This window comes from Rutilus rutilus (assembly GCF_951802725.1).
Source record: "Rutilus rutilus genome assembly, chromosome: 15".
Classification (NCBI taxonomy): Eukaryota; Metazoa; Chordata; class Actinopteri; order Cypriniformes; family Leuciscidae; genus Rutilus; species Rutilus rutilus.
In genome coordinates this window covers 37,424,631-37,445,749 of record NC_140220.1, presented here as the reverse complement: position 1 = coordinate 37,445,749, position 21,119 = coordinate 37,424,631, and the positions used below count along the sequence as shown (strand labels likewise).

The following is a 21,119-nucleotide window of genomic DNA, read 5'->3' as shown; positions in this document are numbered from 1 at the left end:
ACACACACACACACACACACACACACACACACACACACACACGCATCAGTGCGCTCAGATCTTCTTCACAACCCATTTTACTTCAGTGATCTGCTGTCTTTTCAAATGATAATCCGTTTTGTTCCAGGATGAAGCCGGACAGGATGGTTTGAAAAAAATGGATTTCATAACGTTGTGAAAAGTTATTTCAGAGACAGAGGTTTTGATGAAAGATTATGAAGACAATTTATTTATTTTTTATCTTTGCAATAACGTACTGATGAATCGAGTGCATTAGGAGCAGTGCATTATACTGTAAAATAAGGTCAAATTAGATTTTCTGTTGACTTTAAAGGTAGTTCATGTAGTGTACACTAAACAAAATACACTAAAAACAGTGAAATATTATTACAATTTAATTGAACTGTTTTCTATGTGAATATACAGTAGAGTGTAATTTATTCCTGTGATCAAAGCTGAATGTTCAGCATCATTAATCCAGTCTTCAGTGTCACATGATCCTTCACAAATCACTCTAATATGATGATTTGATGATCAAGAAACATTTATGATTATTATCAGTGTTGATAACAGTTGTGCTGCTTCATATTTGTGTGGAAACTGTGCTGCATTATATTTTTCAGGATTCTCTGACGAATAGAAAGTTTAAAAGAACAGCATTTATTTGAAACAGAAATTTTCTGTGACATTATAGATGTCACTTTTGATCAATGTAATGCGTTCTCGCTGAATAAAAGTATTAATTTCTCTATAGAAGAAACCGTCGCACTGAGGAGTCTGTGTGTGTCAGTCCTCGTGCTGCGGTCACATGCTCTGTTTGTTTTGAAGTGTGAAAGCGTCTGTGTGTGACTGTGTCTGCTGACAGTGTGTGACGTCTGGGATCGTGTCCATGAACACACACACAGATAACTCAGTGACAGGCGGCTCGTGGAGGAGCAGTGATAGGACACGCTTAACAGCGTCTCACACACTCGTCTGCGGCGACGGGGGAACGGTAGCACACACTCCCCTCCGCCCGTACAGTGAAGCGATTTATCGGTGCACATCATTATTGTGTTTAACTCATGCGTCTCGTTATCTTGAATCAGAATAAGTTCCTCCAGCAGCATCTCTTCTCTTCTCTGAAGACGAGGGCGGAGCAACCTGTCAATCACACGAGATCCACCAATAGCAGACCACAACCATCCAATCACTCCCCCACAGACACAATCAAGCCCCGCCCACATCTGTTCTTGTTCCTGAAGCGTTTCACTCGGATATATACACGACACAATAGGAGAGAAAAGACTAACTTCCGCTTCATACGGCAGTGCTCTGAACACAGCTCATCCCAATCAAGGCACAGTTAGTCTGATTAATGAAGATCTGGTCACAGCGGATGACATCATCATGACTCAGAGACTCATCGATCTGTCTGGAGGGCATGAAATCAGAACATTAAACCCATTTTCATGACCTTTTCCACTCTTCTACTTGAAACACAATGACCTTCAGTTATTGATCATGTCAAGATCATGAATCTGATATCTGTTAACATGCACCCTTCCATCCATCTACAACATATTACGATATAAACACTTTATACTTATATTGTCATAATTCATCAACAATAGACCAAAGCAATCGTTTGGCATGATATTTTTCTTCAATATAAAAAGACTCGAGGTGTTTTAGTGAATATAGCACATGAAAGGGAAGTTGCACTCGTCTTTTCTTCACTATTGTGACGAGTATCCGAGTGAAACGGCTTCTGGAACAACTCTGCAAAAACAATTCTGTAAATTAATGTTAAAATACTGGCAGCGGAGACACAAGCAATATACTGTAATTCTAGGATATTAATACTGTGAAATGACTGTTGCTGTGAAAAGTGCATGCAGTCCATTTCTGTTTACTATACACTCGTAAAAATGGTGGGTTGAAAACAATTTGGGTCATTTTATCAATGCAGCTCAAATTAGATTGGAAATTAAAATCACTCAGGAAATTACTACAGTAAAAACACAGCAGTAATAGGCTAATGAAAAGGTGAACATTTATTTATGAGCAAGAACACACAAAATGGACAAAAATACAGGCAAGAGTAAAAGCAACATGCACATTTATGTCAGAAGAAGTGCCGTAAAGAACACAAACTCCAGCTCTGTTACGGCTCAGACAGGTAACCTGTGTTTCCTTCTGCTTATGAGCTCTAGACGGCCAAAACCATCAGAGTGCCACCAAGAAATACAGTCTGAAAGCCTTAATAAACACTGAAATTTGGGAATAAATGATGTATTATAGTGAATCGACAGGATTTTACCCTCTCCGTTTAATGCACTCACTTATAAGCTTGTTCAGTTCCAGCTCATCAGTCTCCGTTCGAGTGATTTAGATGTGTGAGCCAAAACCTCCAGTTTCAAAAGAAGAAGCTTTCTCTTCAGGGATTAGAAGTTTCCTTCTATTTTCCACAGTTATTCCTGTCATAAGTGCCACAAACAAGTTCATTTCGGGTGCCGCGTGTTCAGCTCCAGTTCTTCCCGCTCGCCACAGTCACCGGTCCAGGTGTAAAAGAGCACGCTCTTCACCGCTTTTCCTTCTGTTTTCCACACATATTCCCTGTCCATGAGCACCTCAGACTCCTTTGAAACACCCGTTCAGCGCCTTTGTGCTATTGGCACCAGCCCACAATGCATTGCGTACTACAGTACAAAGCCGTAATACATAAATACAGTAGATCGGTGTTGAAAATCGGGCTGTAAATTAACAGCAGTTGCTTACCGTGCAGAATATTACCCAGCATGCATTGTGAAACAGTAAGTTACTGTCAGAATTTGGCCATTTTTACAGTGAAGAACAGATGTGGGCGGGGCTTGATTGTGTCTGTGGGGGATTGATTGGATTGTTGTGGTCTGCTATTGGTGGATCTCGTGTGATTGACAGGTTGCTCCGCCCTCGTCATCAGAGAAGAGAAGAGATGCTGCAGGAGGAGCTTATTCTGATTCAAGATAACGAGACGCATGAATTAAACACAATAATGTGCACCGATAAATCATTTAGTAATAAACACGGTAAAATTCCATAAAAAACAGGAATTGCCAATTTCATGGGGACTTTAATTCGGTGTTACAGTTTCTACATTTCTTGGTTCCCATTAATACAGTCTCATGTAGTTTGAATACAGTTCGTCAAGCCAACGTGTGATTATTGATTGATTGTTGGTGTCTGTTGCTGCTGGACACTGTGTTGCAGTGATTTTATGGTGTGTGTGTGTGTGTGTGTGTGTCAGGTTCCTGTCGGAGGTGCTGAAGCCCATCGTGAAGACTGAGTTCCAGCTGCTGTACGTGTATCACCTGGTGGGGCCGTTTCTGCAGCGCTTCCAGCAGGAGAGGACCAGATGCATGCTGGAGGTAGAGCCACACACACACACACACCTGCACTCTTCAAAGCAGAGCCTCATGGGAAAGAGAGACGAGACTTGATTAGGCCACAGGCCGGCACACACACACACTTGAGTGGACCGCGCCTGAGTGGAGTAGTTCCTTCTGGGCTCCTGATGGTTGTGTGAAGCAGTCCATCTAATGAAAGTGCTCTCCACACACTGACCACAGCACATTACCCAGAAACCCTTCAGCCCCAAACACTGACCACAGCACATTACCCAGAAACCCTTCAGCCCCACACACTGACCACAGCACATTACCCAGAAACCCTTCAGCCCCACACACTGACCACAGCACATTACCCAGAAACCCTTCAGCCCCACACACTGACCACAGCACATTACCCAGAAACCCTTCTGCTCCACACACCCGCCGGCCGTCACTGAACTAGAGCTGCTGTTCATAACCCGGTGTGGACCACACCAGTGCAGACTGTGCTGGGACCTTGACTAGTTCAGATCAGGCCAACACCAACATCCACTTATGGTTAATAATAGTATTAATAATAAAGAAGCTATAGTAATGAGTAATGACTGAATGGTGGCCTGTGTTGTGATGTCGTAGCTGATGAGTGTGTGTTTCTTCCTCTCTCAGATCGGAGTGGCGTTTTACGAGATGCTCCAGGCTGTGGACCAGCACATTAAACACTTGTCCTATATGGACCCCATCTGTGACTTCCTGTACCACATCAAGTACATGTTTACTGGGGACAGCGTTAAAGACCAGGTAACACACACACACACACACACACACAGTAACATTCTTCTTCGTATCAAGGCCATAAACACTTCTTGAACATCGGACAAAAATGTTTGGTTTTTAGGGAGGCTGGCGGGTGAGATGCGGTCACAAACCATGGGCTAATGTTATGTTATGAGGGAGCAGTTTCCTATGAGTTTGTATGATTATTAGGAAACCAGGAAGCACGCAGGTCCACCTGTCTCTGGGGCGTAAGCAGTGTGGTGGAAATCCACCAGTAAAATAAAGTCAGGTCACTCAGTGGTGAAAGTAAATGAGATGTGTTTGTCTGAAGTGGCGATCCAGGGCAGGCTCTAAATAAGCTCTAAGCAAGACCGTATTTATCCAGGAAAATCATACGTATTCATTTATCATTGAATAAAGACTTTCAAAGTTGATTGGAAAAGCAAATGGACATGATCATAAGGCCTCCCACTTCCTTTTATCATATAGTATGTACACTTTCCAGTTCATCTTCATCCACATTGGTCTTCCTCAACATCCCATAATAGGCCCCACCTGATGAACGTGACCTGTTTGTAATGATGTAAAATGATGTTCTCAGATAACAGTTTCTCCTCCTCCTCTAATCCCTCTGTCAAAAGCAGCATATATTGAGTTAACAATAAAGGTAGAGTGTCTGTTTTCATGCATACATACAGAAATATTGATTTACACACACATTTTACTAGTGTGTGCAGGACACTATATTTCATTCATGTAAGTGAGGAGAGCAAGGTGTCTGAATACGTTTTGGTTTGACTGTGTACACTACTGGCCAGAAGTTTGAGATCGTAAGATTTTTAATGTTTTTAAAAGAAGTCTCTTCTGCTCACCAAGGCTGCATTTATTTTATAAAAAAAAAAACAATAATAAAAAAAACAGTAATATTGTGAAATATTATTACAGTGTAAATCATCTGTTTTCTATGTGAATATACAGTAAAGTGTAATTTATTCCTGTGATCAAAGCTGATGTTCAGCATCATTACTCCAGTCTTCAGTGTCACATGATCCTTCACAAATCACTCTAATATGATGATTTGATGCTCAAGAAACATTTATGATTATTATCAGTGTTGAAAACAGTTGTGTACATTTATTTAAAATAGAATATTTTCTAACATTATAAATGTCTTTACTGTAACTTTTGATCAGTTTAACTCCTCCTTGATGAATAAAAGTATTGATTTACTTTATTTATTTCCCCCAAAAATACATTTTAAATTCTTACTGACCCCAAACTGTTGAACGGTAGTGTTTAATGTTACAAAAGCTTTGGATTTCAGATAATGCTGTTCTTTTGAACTTTCTATTCATCATAGCATCATGAAATAAAAATGTAAAAAACTGTTATTTTCAACATTGATAATAATCATAAATGTTTCTTGAGCATCAAATCCTCATATTAGAGTGATTTGTGAAGGATCATGTGACACTGAAGACTGGAGTAATGATGCTGAACATCAGCTTTAATCACAGGAATAAATTACACTTTACTGTATATTCACATAGAAAACAGATGATTTAAATTGAAATAATATTTCACAATATTACTGTTTTTGTTTGTATTTTTAATCAAATAAATGCAGCCTTGGTGAGCAGAAGAGACACACAGGAAAATAATATCTCTCTTAGAGCAGATCGTACAAATTCAAATGGATCAGCCACCAATTCAACATAATGTTAATAGTTGAGTTAGCATGAGATTGTGTCCCTGTGCGATGATTGTGTGTGTGTGTGTGTGTGTGTGTGTGTGTGTGTGTGTGTGTGTGTGTGTGTGTGTGTGTGTGTGTGTGTCTCACATGAGTGTGTTTGAGGGGGTCGAGTCTCTTCTCCCTCAGGGAAGAGCAGGAAAGGTCAGGTATATCAGCTCAGGATCAGCAGTCTCTGGAGATGAAGATCATTCTCCACTGTGCCTTCGCTTTATCATCTGAACTTCAGCTTCACTCGCTCACATCATCCTTCTGAGGTGTTTAATCGTAGTTCTGACGACTGTTAAATCCACACACACTATAAGCACTGTGTATTCTAGTGTTCAGTGGATGAGTTTGAAAGGTTTCCTCATCCAGTGTGTAATGGAAACGGGTCCATTTAACTATTAGCAGGGTAACAAGATCAGCAGTTTAAGACGTTTCATTTGTAAGCACATAACACAAGAACTCTTCTCTTTACTTGCCGGTGAACACTTTACCATTTTTGTGTTCAGATATTTAAGATTTTTATAACATTTTATTTACTTTGGTGGTTTTTTTTATCATTCAGCTTTGGCTTGGTTGTTAATAACAGGTTTTTCTGTGGTGTGACAAACACACATTTAATATATACATTTAAAATCTTTACACAGACTTTAAATACGAACAAGATTTTCTTGATTCTTGAACACAACACTAATATCTAACACAAACACATGCACACACACACACACATTTACACGAGTTGCAGAAGGAAAGAATGAGTTTTAGTCAGTGGTTTAAGCATAATAGACACATTTATAGGTTTTAGACTTGATATAGAGTTGTTCAGTTGGATGATGCTTGATTATAAGTGCGTCTGCCGTTGGTTTGGAATGATCTGATGCATTTTGATCAGTGGATTTCAATCCTGTTTTTAAGAGGTCACTCAGAGGTCTTTAAACAGAAGGTCTGTCTACAAAACAGCACAAGTATGAGCATTGAGACGCATCTTAAAGAGCTCCTATTCTGCTTTCTCCATCTGTCTATAGTGTGTGATGTTTCCGTTTGAGCATGAACACGAGAGTTCTTCTCTATATCAGTGTCAGTGTTCCTGAACTCCTGAAACGCCTCCACTGTAGTCTTGAGTTTCTTCCGGGAACGAACACGTCACAATATTCCTCATTATAATAATTCATGCGCAGAATAAAGGGGCGGGGCCTGGTTGAGTTAGTTAGTAGTGTGTTAAACTGGCGGTTATGGTAAAGGGCGGGACATTTCCCAAACACACTCGACCAATCACAACACACTGCTCCAGCCGACCAATCAGAGCACAGTGTGCTTTTCAGGAGGAGGGGCTTCATAGAGACAGGAAGTAAACAGAGCATTACTGACAGACTGGGAAGAGAGGAGCCGCAACAATGGAGAATATGAGGAGAATAATCAACATTCAAGCAGGAAAACCTGTTCTAGTAGAGCCCGAAACAACAGCAAGACTTTGAGAAAGTGTATAACAGGTCCTCTTTAATTCTGTGCAGGTGGAGAGGATCATCTGTTCGCTGAGGCCGGCGATGCGTCTGCGCCTGCGCTTCATCACACACATCAGTAAGATGGATCCGGTGCCGACAGCGAGCAGCGTCTCTCAGACCCCGAGCGTGTCGTCCCCCGCGGCCCCGAGCGGAGCCGGACCCTCCAGCGCTCCTCTGTCTGTGTCCCAGTGACCAGCGCTCAGCGGCCCATCTCAACACTGTGTGACTGAAGATCATGTGACTAAACTCCAGACTTACATCACCTGCCTTATTTTCATCTAGGAAGAGCTGTCTTTCTCCTGAAGCCTTCAGCCTGAACTCTGAAAGATCAGCTTCTGTTTTGTAGGTTTTTTTGCTTTGACACGTTTCATTTTTGTAATAAAGACAAATCATGTGTTAAACAAATGTGAGCCTGTGATTTTGTCCTTTTGTGTGTATATTAGAATCAGACTCTAGTATCTGACACTACAGCACTACTCATAGATGATACAAATATATATATACATTACTGTCCAAAGGCTTGGGTTCTTTAATGCTTTCAGCAAGGATGCATTACGTTCACCAAAAGTGAGATTTATAATGTGACAAAAGATTCTGTTTCAAATAAATGCTGTTCTTTTGAACTTTCTATTCATCAAAGAATCCTGAAAATAAAACACAAAACAAAAATCTGAAGCAGAATAACTGTTTTCATCACTGATAATAATCATAAATGTTTCCTGATCATCAAATCCTCATATTAGAGTGATTTGTGAAGGATCATGTGACACTGAAGACTGGAGTAATGATGCTGAACATCAGCTTTGATCACAGGAATAAATTACACTTTACTGTATATTCACATAGAGAACAGTGATATAATATTTTGCTGTTTGACTGTATTTTTGATCAAATAAATGCAGCCTTGAAGAGCAGAAGAGACTCTCAGAAACATCTTACCGACCCCAAACTGAACATGCTAAAAGACTGTCAGCTATTGTTTGAGTGATACTGAACACATACGACACAAACTCGTGTGTGTTTCTGCTGTGATCGTGACCAGCAGACGAGCCTCAGATGCAGAACTGATACCGATTCTGTGCTCTTAAATTCAAGATGCTGCTTGAGTGAGACGTCTGTCCCGTGAGAAAAGCCCATGTGTCTTTCCTGTGAATAACCAGATGAGCAGAATTGTTCATTTCTCCCAGGAAAACCAGACGCTCCTCTTCAGGTCTATGAACGCCTCTCTCTCGCTCCATCAGTATTAGCCTTAGTTCTGTGAAAAAGAGGCTGTTATTATGAATCTAATGTCATTTTTAGCATTGTTGTCCTTGTATATTTTATGTAATAAAACAAGCAGATGCACAGTTTGAAGGCCAGTAGATTTCCAGTGGTCTGGAGTAATCAGAGTGTGACTGAAGGTAATGCTCGTGTGTGTGTGTGTGTGTGTGTGTGTGTGTGTCCTGACTCTCTGTTAAACCACTGAAGGTAACGCTCGTGTGTGTGTGTGTGTGTCCTGACTCTCTGTTAAACCACTGAAGGTAACGCTCGTGTGTGTGTATGTGTGTGTGTGTGTGTGTGTGTGTCCTGACTCTCTGTTAAACCACTGAAAGTAACGCTCGTGTGTGTGTCCTGACTCTGTTAATGCACTGCCAGCGCTGAGAGCAATTACAGCCACGCTCACATCAGCCTTAATGGAGAGCGCAACCTGTACTTACTCAACGGGAAGTGTTAAAAGGATCAGATGTTAAGATCACGTCTTTATAGCTTCATGTTTTATGGAGCGCTGAACATGCTGGCTAATTCATGTGCATGCGGCGTTGAGCGCTTACAGTCATGAGTAACACCTCAGTACACTATTTACTGTGACAAAACTGCTGTGTTTGCTGTGCAGCCAATAGTGCAGAATCTCACATTTATTACTGGCAGTTTCAACACACACACATGCAGTCTCCTACAGCCAAGATGGGGGACCGGTTGTCCTGGGACCCGTATCCCCCTGGCAAAAAAGCGTTATGCCGCACTTCTCAGTGCCTATGCACCAACTTTGCCATCTGAAAATGAGGCCAAGGAATGCTTTTATCAAGCACTGGATGAAACGCTTTGCCGGATCCCTAAAAGTGAGAAGATCCTATTGCTTGGGGATTTCGAATCGCTAGGGTGGGACAGAACTACAGGATATGGAGTGGAGTACTAGGTAGGCATGGCATTGGCAGGGTTATTTACTCTTTGCTCTGAGCATAACCTCACCATAACCAACACCATCTTCCAGCAGAAGGGAAAATATAAGACCTTGTGGATGCACCCTTGCTCTAAAAATTTGGCACATGATTGACTTCATCATTGTGAGGTGTAGTGACATCAAGGATGTTCTCATCACTCGTGCCATGAAAGGTGCAGTGTGCTGGACCGACCACCGTATGATTGTGGCCAAGCTCAATATGAAAGTGTGTTCCCCTTTGCGGCTGCAAAAGCCTAACAAAAAGAGGCTAAATTGTAACCGCTTGGGAAACATAGAAGCAAGAAGTGAGTTTCGACGTTTCCTAGCTGAGAAACTTAGGGAGTTGGAAACTTGTCTGAGCTCAGAAAACACAGTGGAACTACAGCAGAACTATATTAGCCCTGTGCTCAAACGATGCAGCAGCCAAATCCATCGGCTATAAGAGCAAGAACCACCAAGACTGGTACCAGTATAGATACCACTGACACGTAGACAGCATTGGCAGGCAGCTCGGAGGAAAGTGCAAAAGGAAATACGGGCCATACAGAATGAGTGGTGGGCTGAAAAGGCACATGAAATCCAGCCCTTTGCCAATAAAAATGACATGCGTAATTTTTATAATGCTGTCAAAACCATCTACGGTCCAACAAATCGCTGCGCAACCACAGCTGACGGTCAAACACTTCTGAAGGACCAGAATAGTATCCTATTGAGGTGGGCTGACCATTTTGACACCCTGCTTAATCAGGACTCTGATGCCGACCCACCATCCTGGACGAACTGCCTGAACTTCCTCCCATCCACGATCTCAGTCTACCGCCAACCTTCCAGGAGCTTCTATCATCTGTCCGCTCCCTTAAGAACACCAAGTTCCCTGGCGCTGAAAACATCCCTGCTGAGCTACTGAAGGAGGGAGGGTACATATGTATGCGCACCCTCTACCAGTACATCACCAAGGCCTGGACTGAACATCCCACAGCAATGGAGAGATGCAAACATTGTAGTCATCTATAAGAACAAGGGAGACAAGGCTGTCTGCGGCAATATAGGGGCATATCACTCCTTTCTGTTGGTGGTAAGGTCATGGCCAAGGTGCTGCTTCAGAGACTTCATCACTGAGTCAATGCTGCCAGAATCACAGTGTGGGTTTAGAAGGAACAGGAGCACGATCGACATGAGCTTCACGGCCCGGCAGCTTCAGGAAAAGTGCTGGGAGCAACATCAGAACATGTTTATGGCCTTTGTCGATCCCTCGAAAGCATTCGATACTGTGCAAAGAGAGCTCTTATAGTATGTCCTCTTCAGGTTTGGCTGTCCCACTAAGTTTGTTAACATCCTCCGCCAATTCCATGATGGGATGATGCTCGGGTGACCACAGGTGGACTAAAGTCGGAGCCCTTCCTTGTACGCACAAGGGTGAGGCAGGGGTGTGTGCTAGCGCCAGTGATCTTTAACATCTTCCTCCTGTGTGTCACCAAGCTTCTCCACAACCAGACTGAAAACAGCAGTGGCGTGGCAGCGGACTTCAGGTTAGATGGCAACCTCTTTAATACACGCAACAACAAAAACCTGTAGAGAGCAGGTCCTGGAGCTGCAGACTTTGCAGACTTTATACATTTATCTCTGTAAAGCTGCTTTGAGACAATCTACATTGTTAAAAGCGCTATATAAATGAAAATGACTTGACTTGACTTGACTTGACTTTGCTTTTGTGGCCCATACTCCGGAGGATCTTCAAACTGTCCTTGCTGTGGCGGTGAGGGCTGACTGCGAAGAAGCGCTGTAAGGTGCAGATGAAGAACGCTTGAGGAAGTGTAAGATCAGACCTGAGGATCTGGAGGATGTTGATGCTGACCCTACCATCTGGCGACAGCTGTGTAGGGATGGGGCTCGTACACTGGAGATGGAGAGGACCATGGAGAGGCCATAGCTGCCACTGTTACCACCACCACCATCACATATATATGCTCCACCTGCAATTGAGCTTGTGGGTCCAGGACAGGACTGCTCATCTCACCGTTAAAGGCGTGGACGTCATCATCGGATTTCGATGGACAACCCAAGAAGATTGCACTTGGGTCCGTTTTGACCCGGTACATAAAAATGTGTAAAAAAAAAAAGTAGTTTTTAGTATGAAAATGAAATTTTGGAGATGTGTTAATACTGGCAAGATACATATTTTTTCTTTTTTTTTTAAAGAAGAGTGATAACATTTGAACTGAATTTTTACACATTTTGCGTTTTGACCCGAAAAGTGAATAGTGGCATTTTTTTATATTTTTTTTCATTGAGAATGCATTTTGTTTAAAAACATGCTTGTGCACAAACACACACAGATCCTGAAATGAGTTCATTTAACGTCTGTTTGTAGATCAAAAGTTCACAGAATAAATCAAAAGGAAAGAGTCCACATTTCACTCTACTGTCACGGCAGCATGAAAGAGATTCAGGCGGTCAAAAGAATAGATTTAGTTTGAAAACATTTCAGAGTAATGTTGATGCTGGTTTGATGTTGTTTTGTCAGAAAAAGAATGTGTAGGTTTTATAAATTTAGTTATACAAGTTAAATGTTTCAAAAGGAATTTAAATCCATTGAAGTCAATGGCGTTCATACTCGTAATTATCATATTATATGTTATTATAAATTTCATCTAATGATATATTCAAGTGAAATTGCTCATAAATATTGATTAAAATGTATCTTTTCTTGCATCACACTGTTTTTTGCTGTAGTGCTTGTAAAAATTTTAATTTAGAAGATTTTTTTTAATTCTTAAAAACAGGTAAAATGATGCACATTCAGTTATTAATGAGAAGTTATTGATCAGATACAATATGGTTTTAGATGAAAAATTGGGTTTTTAACAGACCCCAGCGGGTCCAAACAGACCCGGGAACACAAAAGTGTGCTGTTTTTGAGTGCATTACCAGGGTTCAGGATCAGTGTGAGCAGTGAGTCTGCGACCCGTAGACTTCAGCAGAATCCTGCAGTCGTTTCCAACTCATTTCTGTGAGCGCTTCAAACTGCCCGGTACAGTGAGTCCATCAAAATTCAGATTCAACCATTTAATCTATGCTTATTATTTTTGCTTTCAACATTTTGAATCTAGATTCTAGTGGTTGTTTGGTTGCATTGTTGACCATTTTAACCATATCAGGATAACATACACATGATCACATTATGTCTACTATTGATGTTTAAAGTCTATCTCCCAGCAGCCTTTTACAAAGGAAATATCAGGCTCTGTTCCTGAAACTCGAGTCACTCGGTCACGCATCAAGCGACATCACGGCCGTGGTAACCATGGTGACCGCTGACCCAGACCGAGTGTGTTTCAGGGCTCAGTTCCTCTGGAGCCATGCTAATCTCAGAGATCAGTGATCAATAATCTCAAAGTTGACAGAGGATGAGATATGTGTGTGTTTACTCCATCAGTGGCTCTCAGCTGTTCGTGACAAACACAGCACTGGAATTATTTATCCTCAAGCTTGGACATTGAAACATATTATTATTGGGGGGACAAAACGCCTTTTCAAAGTTCAGAAGCCTATTTATTGTCGTTGCAATCATCCACTTTAACCCTCGGGCAAGGTTTTTCTCAAAGTTAATACTGTGAATTCAGACATATTTCTTTCAAATGTGCCCTTTGTTTCTCAGGCAATGAAGGATACAACATGATCTTTCACGGCTTACCCTATCCCAGAATTCAGTGCGCGCCGATGCCCAGACCAGCAACATAGTGTCGGCCCAGATCCGGCGCACATCTGGCACACATGGACTCCACAAGGCCCGGCTGGATGTGGCCCGGATCTGGGCCGACACTATGTTGCTGGTCTGGGTGACGAATGGATTTTTACTCAAAGAAAACGTTGGGTGATTCTGTGGCGGCCGAGGAATACACATGTAAGTATTGTTTTAATTTACTCAAATATCTAGCAAAACAAGCCACAGGTCTTTCTTTCTTAAAACTGTGAACTTAAACTGTAAATGTTACCACTGCGCAGCTTCATTTGTTAGGAGATCTGAGGCTAAACTTGTGCTAGTATATTGTTTTGTTTTAGAGTGCAAGGAGCTTATTAATATGAGGGATGAAAATGAGTATTAACATATTTACCGGGGCCAGAAACTCTCTGAGGGAAGACAACGGCCCATCTGTAATATTTCCATTAGGCTCTCTTATGTATTATTACAAATATCCCTGTACAAAGCCCACAACAATAAGACAGTAGATAAGTGCAACAGTCTTTCACTTTGTTGTTTTTTCTAGTTTTCTTCTGTCAAGCAAGCTGTATCTACAAATGTTTTAATAAAACTTGAGGATCCGGAAATATGATTTCTGGAGTGTTTTGTGTGCATGTCCTGCTGTGTCATATTTTGCAATGTTAAGATTTCACCCCCGTCTTAATATTTTTCTTAAGCATTTCCTTTTTCTCTTGTTTAGGACAATTCTGGAGAAAATGGGCCTATTGGGGAAAGTCATTCCCTTGCAGGCAAAAACAAAAACAAAAAAACAATGAGACAACTTAAAAAACTAAAAGTAAGCCAGTTACTCGACGCATCTGCTGAAATGTGTTGTTGCTGTGGTTGTTAACAGGCATGTTTGTTTGCTCTGCCTTAGGAGTGCAAGTGTCCTGGAACAAGTGAGGGAGTGAGTGGGAAACTTGGCTGTTGTTTGTCCTCATTGTCTCCATCCCTGAGGACACACCAGGGCCACGTTCAGCAGATGACCAGGATGAGGAGAAGCCGAGTTCAGCGGATGACCAGGATGAGGAGAAGACAAGAGAAACTGAGTTCAGCAGATGACCAGGATGAGGAGAAGCCGAGTTCAGCAGATGACCAGGATGAGGAGAAGCCGAGTTCAGCGGATGACCAGGATGAGGAGAAGCCGAGTTCAGCGGATGACCAGGATGAGGAGAAGCCGAGTTCAGCGGATGACCAGGATGAGGAGAAGCCGAGTTCAGCAGATGACCAGGATGAGGAGAAGCCGAGAGAAGACGAGTTCAGCGGATGACCAGGATGAGGAGAAGCCGAGAGAAGCCGAGTTCAGCGGATGACCAGGATGAGGAGAAGCCGAGTTCAGCAGATGACCAGGATGAGGAGAAGCCGAGTTCAGCGGATGACCAGCATGAGGAGAAGCCGAGAGAAGCCGAGTTCAGCGGATGACCAGGATGAGGAGAAGCCGAGTTCAGCCGATGACCAGGATGAGGAGAAGCCGAGTTCAGCGGATGACCAGGATGAGGAGAAGCCGAGTTCAGCAGATGACCAGGATGAGGAGAAGCCGAGAGAAGACGAGTTCAGCGGATGACCAGGATGAGGAGAAGCCGAGAGAAGCCGAGTTCAGCGGATGACCAGGATGAGGAGAAGCCGAGTTCAGCGGATGACCAGGATGAGGAGAAGCCGAGTTCAGCGGATGACCAGGATGAGGAGAAGCCGAGAGAAGCCGAGAGAAGCCGAGTTCAGCGGATGACCAGGATGAGGAGAAGCCGAGAGAACCCTAGTTCAGCGGATGACCAGGATGAGGAGAAGCCGAGTTCAGCGGATGACCAGGATGAGGAGAAGCCGAGTTCAGCGGATGACCAGGATGAGGAGAAGCCGAGAGAAGCCGAGTTCAGCGGATGACCAGGATGAGGAGAAGCCGAGAGAAGCCGAGTTCAGCAGATGACCAGGATGAGGAGAAGCCGAGAGAAGACGAGTTCAGCGGATGACCAGGATGAGGAGAAGCCGAGAGAAGCCGAGTTCAGCGGATGACCAGGATGAGGAGAAGCCGAGTTCAGCAGATGACCAGGATGAGGAGAAGCCGAGTTCAGCGGATGACCAGGATGAGGAGAAGCCGAGAGAAGCCGAGTTCAGCGGATGACCAGGATGAGGAGAAGCCGAGTTCAGCGGATGACCAGGATGAGGAGAAGCCGAGTTCAGCGGATGACCAGGATGAGGAGAAGCCGAGTTCAGCAGATGACCAGGATGAGGAGAAGCCGAGAGAAGACGAGTTCAGCGGATGACCAGGATGAGGAGAAGCCGAGAGAAGCCGAGTTCAGCGGATGACCAGGATGAGGAGAAGCCGAGAGAACCCTAGTTCAGCGGATGACCAGGATGAGGAGAAGCCGAGAGAAGCCGAGAGAAGCCGAGTTCAGCGGATGACCAGGATGAGGAGAAGCCGAGAGAACCCTAGTTCAGCGGATGACCAGGATGAGGAGAAGCCGAGAGAAGCCGAGAGAAGCCGAGTTCAGCGGATGACCAGGATGAGGAGAAGCCGAGAGAAGCCGAGAGAAGCCGAGTTCAGCGGATGACCAGGATGAGGAGAAGCCGAGAGAAGCCGAGAGAAGCCGAGTTCAGCGGATGACCAGGATGAGGAGAAGCCGAGAGAAGCAGATGACCAGGATGAGGAGAAGCCGAGTTCAGCGGATGACCAGGATGAGGAGAAGCCGAGAGAAGCCGAGTTCAGCGGATGACCAGGATGAGGAGAAGCCGAGTTCAGCAGATGACCAGGATGAGGAGAAGCCGAGTTCAGCGGATGACCAGGATGAGGAGAAGCCGAGAGAAGCCGAGTTCAGCGGATGACCAGGATGAGGAGAAGCCGAGTTCAGCAGATGACCAGGATGAGGAGAAGCCGAGTTCAGCGGATGACCAGGATGAGGAGAAGCCGAGTTCAGCGGATGACCAGGATGAGGAGAAGCCGAGAGAAGCCGAGTTCAGCGGATGACCAGGATGAGGAGAAGCCGAGTTCAGCGGATGACCAGGATGAGGAGAAGCCGAGTTCAGCAGATGACCAGGATGAGGAGAAGCCGAGTTCAGCAGATGACCAGGATGAGGAGAAGCCGAGTTCAGCGGATGACCAGGATGAGGAGAAGCCGAGTTCAGCAGATGACCAGGATGAGGAGAAGCCGAGAGAAGCCGAGTTCAGCGGATGACCAGGATGAGGAGAAGCCGAGTTCAGCGGATGACCAGGATGAGGAGAAGCCGAGTTCAGCGGATGACCAGGATGAGGAGAAGCCGAGTTCAGCGGATGACCAGGATGAGGAGAAGCCGAGTTCAGCGGATGACCAGGATGAGGAGAAGCCGAGAGAAGCCGAGTTCAGCGGATGACCAGGATGAGGAGAAGCCGAGAGAAGCAGATGACCAGGATGAGGAGAAGCCGAGTTCAGCGGATGACCAGGATGAGGAGAAGCCGAGAGAAGCCGAGTTCAGCGGATGACCAGGATGAGGAGAAGCCGAGAGAAGCAGATGACCAGGATGAGGAGAAGCCGAGTTCAGCGGATGACCAGGATGAGGAGAAGCCGAGTTCAGCGGATGATCAGGATGAGGAGAAGCCGAGTTCAGCGGATGACCAGGATGAGGAGAAGCCGAGTTCAGCGGATGACCAGGATGAGGAGAAGCCGAGTTCAGCGGATGACCAGGATGAGGAGAAGCCGAGTTCAGCGGATGACCAGGATGAGGAGAAGCCGAGAGAAGCCGAGACCGAGAGGACGAGCTGGTCCAGCTAATGGCGAGATCACGGGAGAGAATGGACAGGCTGTTTTCTCTTCTTCAGAGATTGGTAGAGAAATATAATTAAGTTAAGAATGTGTAAACCCGGATCTGGATGTTGCTGTCTGTGTGTGGATCTCCTGAGGGGTCAGAGGTCGAGCGTCCTTCACTCTTCACATGTGTTTGTGTTTGTCATCCTCCGTCACCATCACTGTGTTCTCACTGTTATGGATTGTTTGTTTTGTGATATTTATTTGTGGTTTGCTTCTATATATGTTTTTGCAGAATGGCTGTGGCCTATAAAGCTACAGTATTATGTTTGATTCACATATTTCTAAGGCCTCTAAATGATGAAGACTTTGCTGTCACTCGATCTCCTGCAGTTCCTCTGTCTCTGATTGATAGTTTAGACTGTTTTATCCAGTAAAAGTCTGTCAGTGTAACTGTACAAACGTCCTCCTTCAGCTCGAGCTTCACGTGTCTTTCTGTGTCAAATCTGACCTGATTTATCAAGGAAACGCAAGAATAACTTTGATATTGTTATTATATTTCACCTGGACTGAAGCCACTGAGGTTTACTCGATCATCCAGACATCATTTATTAGAAAAGTATGATCATCAGGCTTTTGAGGAAGGTTTATTTGTTCATCAGTCAATCATCATTGCATTGCACTGCATTATATGATTTAAAACTAAAGAGCTTTGATCATAAAATTTCAATAAGCTTCATTTAAAAAATAAATACAAATTCTGACTATCATACATGTCAGGCTTTACAGGGTTAAGGTTGTGCACACCTGAAGGGAAGCACTCTTTAAATCTGTCAATGTGCAAATGTATGCTTTGGATTTGTTTAACTTTCATTTGAATAAATTGAATAAAATGCATGAGGCAAGAGTTGGTGTTTATGTATATGGTTATGTATTTGTGTATATGGTTATGTATTTGTGTATATGGTTATGTATTTGTGTATATGGTTATGTATTTGTGTATATGGTTATGTATTTGTGTATATGGTTATGTATTTGTGTATATGGTTATGTATTTGTGTATATGGTTATGTATATGTGTACATGGTTATGTATATGGTTATGTATATGTTTATGTATTTGTGTATATGGTTATGTATATGTGTGGGGTGGTGTGGCGCAATGGATAAGACACATGCCTTTGGTGTGAGAGACCCGGGTTCGAATCCACTGTGAGACACCAATGTGTCCCTGAGCAAGACACTTAACCCCTAGTTGCTCCAGAGGCGTGCGACCTCTGACATATGTAGCAATTGTAAGTCGCTTTGGATAAAAGCGTCAGCTAAATGAATTAATGTAAATGTAAATGTGTATATGGTTATGTACATGGTTATGTATATGGTTATGTATATGTGTATATGGTTATGTATATGGTTATGTATATGTGTATATGGTTATGTACATGGTTATGTATATGTGTATATAGTTATGTAGATGGTTATGTATATGTTTATGTATTTGTGTATATGGTTATGTTATGAGAAAAACTGTAGTACAAGCACAGTTGTAGACCGAGATCTTTATTAATAACCTTTGTTGTTGTTGAACACCTGTTTTTCTTTGCACATTTGCTTTTATATTTGGAGGCTGGCTGCCGTTTCAGTCTCCAGACGAACAGCTGCTCGAGCGGGTTCTGGACGGCTGGATCTAAACGCAGCTTTCATTGCTAGAACAATAATCCAAGCCCAAGGATTACAAAGCTGAAAACAACAACAATACATTCAACCAAGGACCAAATCTGACAATGAAAGAACTAATCCCCAATATTACCCTGTAATAAAAAATATTTTCTGTTCTGTTATATAAAAGTGTTAGAGTGGATTTCTTTTTATATTATTGGCTTTGAAAGTGCCAGAGCTTCGACTGAATCCCTGCATGCCATCTGATAGGTCCAAAGGTCTGCGCTCATCTGATTCACTCACACACACACACACACACACACACACACACACACACATACACACACACACACACACACACACACACACACACACACACACACTCACACTCACATTCACACACACACACACACACACACACACACACACACACACACACACACACACACACACACACACACACACACTCACAGACACACTCACACAGACTCTCTCACACACACATTGATCTGTAGGCATGCTGGGAGCTGGCACATCAGGGACAATCCTTCTAACCCTTTGACCTCATTTCCAGTGGAGAGACTGCCTTGAGTTCTGTGAACATTACTCTACAAGCTCAGTGGAGCAACTCAACTATCTGTTCGCATTAAAGTCATTAAGCATTTTTCTTTTTTTAAAGTAAAGTTCGTCGAGCCACAAGGACATTGCAACACATGAAGGGTCTCTCTGTTATTGTCTATATGTTTGAAAAACCATAATCAAAATAATGTTCAAAAAAAGTTTGGGTAACACTTTAAAATACGGATCCTTCGTTAATGAATAACTACACAGGAACAAATGAGTAACACAATATTAACAATCTAGTAACTACAGTTAACTAACAAGTAACTCTGATTAACGAATTAGTAAGTAATAGCACACAGATTTAAGTGGTAGTTCACTATTAACTAATCAATAACTACTATTTTTTAATACTTCCCAGAGAACTACTGATTTTTTTACAGATTTAAGTGGTAGTTCACTAATAACTAATCAATAACTACAATTTTTTAATACTTCCCAGAGAAATAATGAAAATAATTCACAATTCATGCAAAACTTAATAACTAATGCAATTACTCCCCTATGCTAGCACTAGATTAACATTACTGCTAGATACTGTACACTAATTATCAATATGTAGTAGCGTAGCAGACTTATGATTTGGGAAAGCTGTCAATAATTAGCCTATGCACTGCTGTCTTTTAGAGAACTATTCATAAACTAAATAATTTTTAAGAATTGTTTTTATAAATGCACTTGTCTGGAACACTTACCCTGTGGCCGATTTTCTACTGTATGTCTCTTTGTTCATATGTATATGTATATATATATATATAAATATGTGTGTGTATATATATCCTGTGAATGATTAGATGATTCTACCCTTTTGGGTTGGCTCTTCATTAGTAACTACAGCATGGAATCATGATAACTAGTAATGACTCAAGTGTTAATGCATACTTTTATAGGACTTACAAATTATTTGGATCCGTATTCTAAAGTGAAGATCATGTTAACTAACTAGTAATGACTCAAGTGTTACTACATACCTCTATAGGAACTACTAATTATTTGGATCCGTATTCTAAAGTGAAGATCATGTTAACTAACTAGTAATGACTCAAGTGTTACTACATACCCCTATTTGGATCCGTATTCTAAAGTGAAGATCATGTTAACTAACTAGTAATGACTCAAGTGTCTCAGATGACTCAAGCTATAATAAAATAACTGGTATTTGGATGGCTGATGACTCAGTATGTTCCAGTACTCACCATGATGAGTCTAGTTATTCAAAGCCAGTCCAGAGGAATGCCGGAAAATCGGCCACAGGGTAAGTGTTCCAGACAAGTGCATTTATAAAAACAATTCTTAAAAATTATTTAGTTTATGAATAGTTCTCTAAAAGACAGCAGTGCATAGGCTAATTATTGACAGCTTTCCCAAATCATAAGTCTGCTACGCTATTACATATTTATAATTAGTGTACAGTATCTAGCAGTAATGTTAATCTAGTGCTAGTAATTTGTCGTGCATTAGTTATTAATTAGTTTTGCATGAATTGTGAATTTTTTTCATTATTTCTCTGGGAAGTATTGAAAAATAGTAGTTATTGATTAGTTATTAGTGAACTACCACTTAAATCTGTAAAAAAATTCAGTAGTTCTCTGTGAAGTATTGAAAAATAGTAGTTATTGATTAGTTAATAGTGAACTACCACTTAAATCTGTGTGCTATTACTTACTAATTCGTTAATCAGAGTTACTTGTTAGTTAATTGTAGTTACTAGATTGTTAATATTGTGTTACTCATTTGTTCCTGTGTAGTTATTCATTAATGAAGGATCCGTATTTTAAAGTGTTACCAAAGTTTGTCTGTTTAAAGATGTGATTCACCGCTAGC

At 42.3% G+C, this 21,119-nt stretch overlaps 2 protein-coding genes across 3 annotated transcripts in view; both read left to right on the top strand.

The window, feature by feature from the left end:
- Positions 1-7,760, top strand: part of med23 (mediator complex subunit 23) — a 57,975-nt gene extending 50,215 nt beyond the window's left edge. For both annotated transcript variants that reach the window (XM_084432138.1, XM_084432137.1), the window contains 3 exons: positions 3,269-3,389; positions 4,017-4,148; positions 7,371-7,760. In XM_084432138.1, coding sequence (XP_084288264.1) covers positions 3,269-3,389; positions 4,017-4,148; positions 7,371-7,553 — 436 coding nt within the window. In that variant the 3' untranslated portion in view covers positions 7,554-7,760. The remainder of the gene's footprint in view (positions 1-3,268; positions 3,390-4,016; positions 4,149-7,370) is intronic.
- LOC311304860 (dynein axonemal intermediate chain 1-like) overlaps positions 1-21,119 on the top strand; it is a 674,193-nt gene that overhangs the window by 170,014 nt on the left and 483,060 nt on the right. The gene's annotated exons all lie outside the window — the stretch shown is intronic.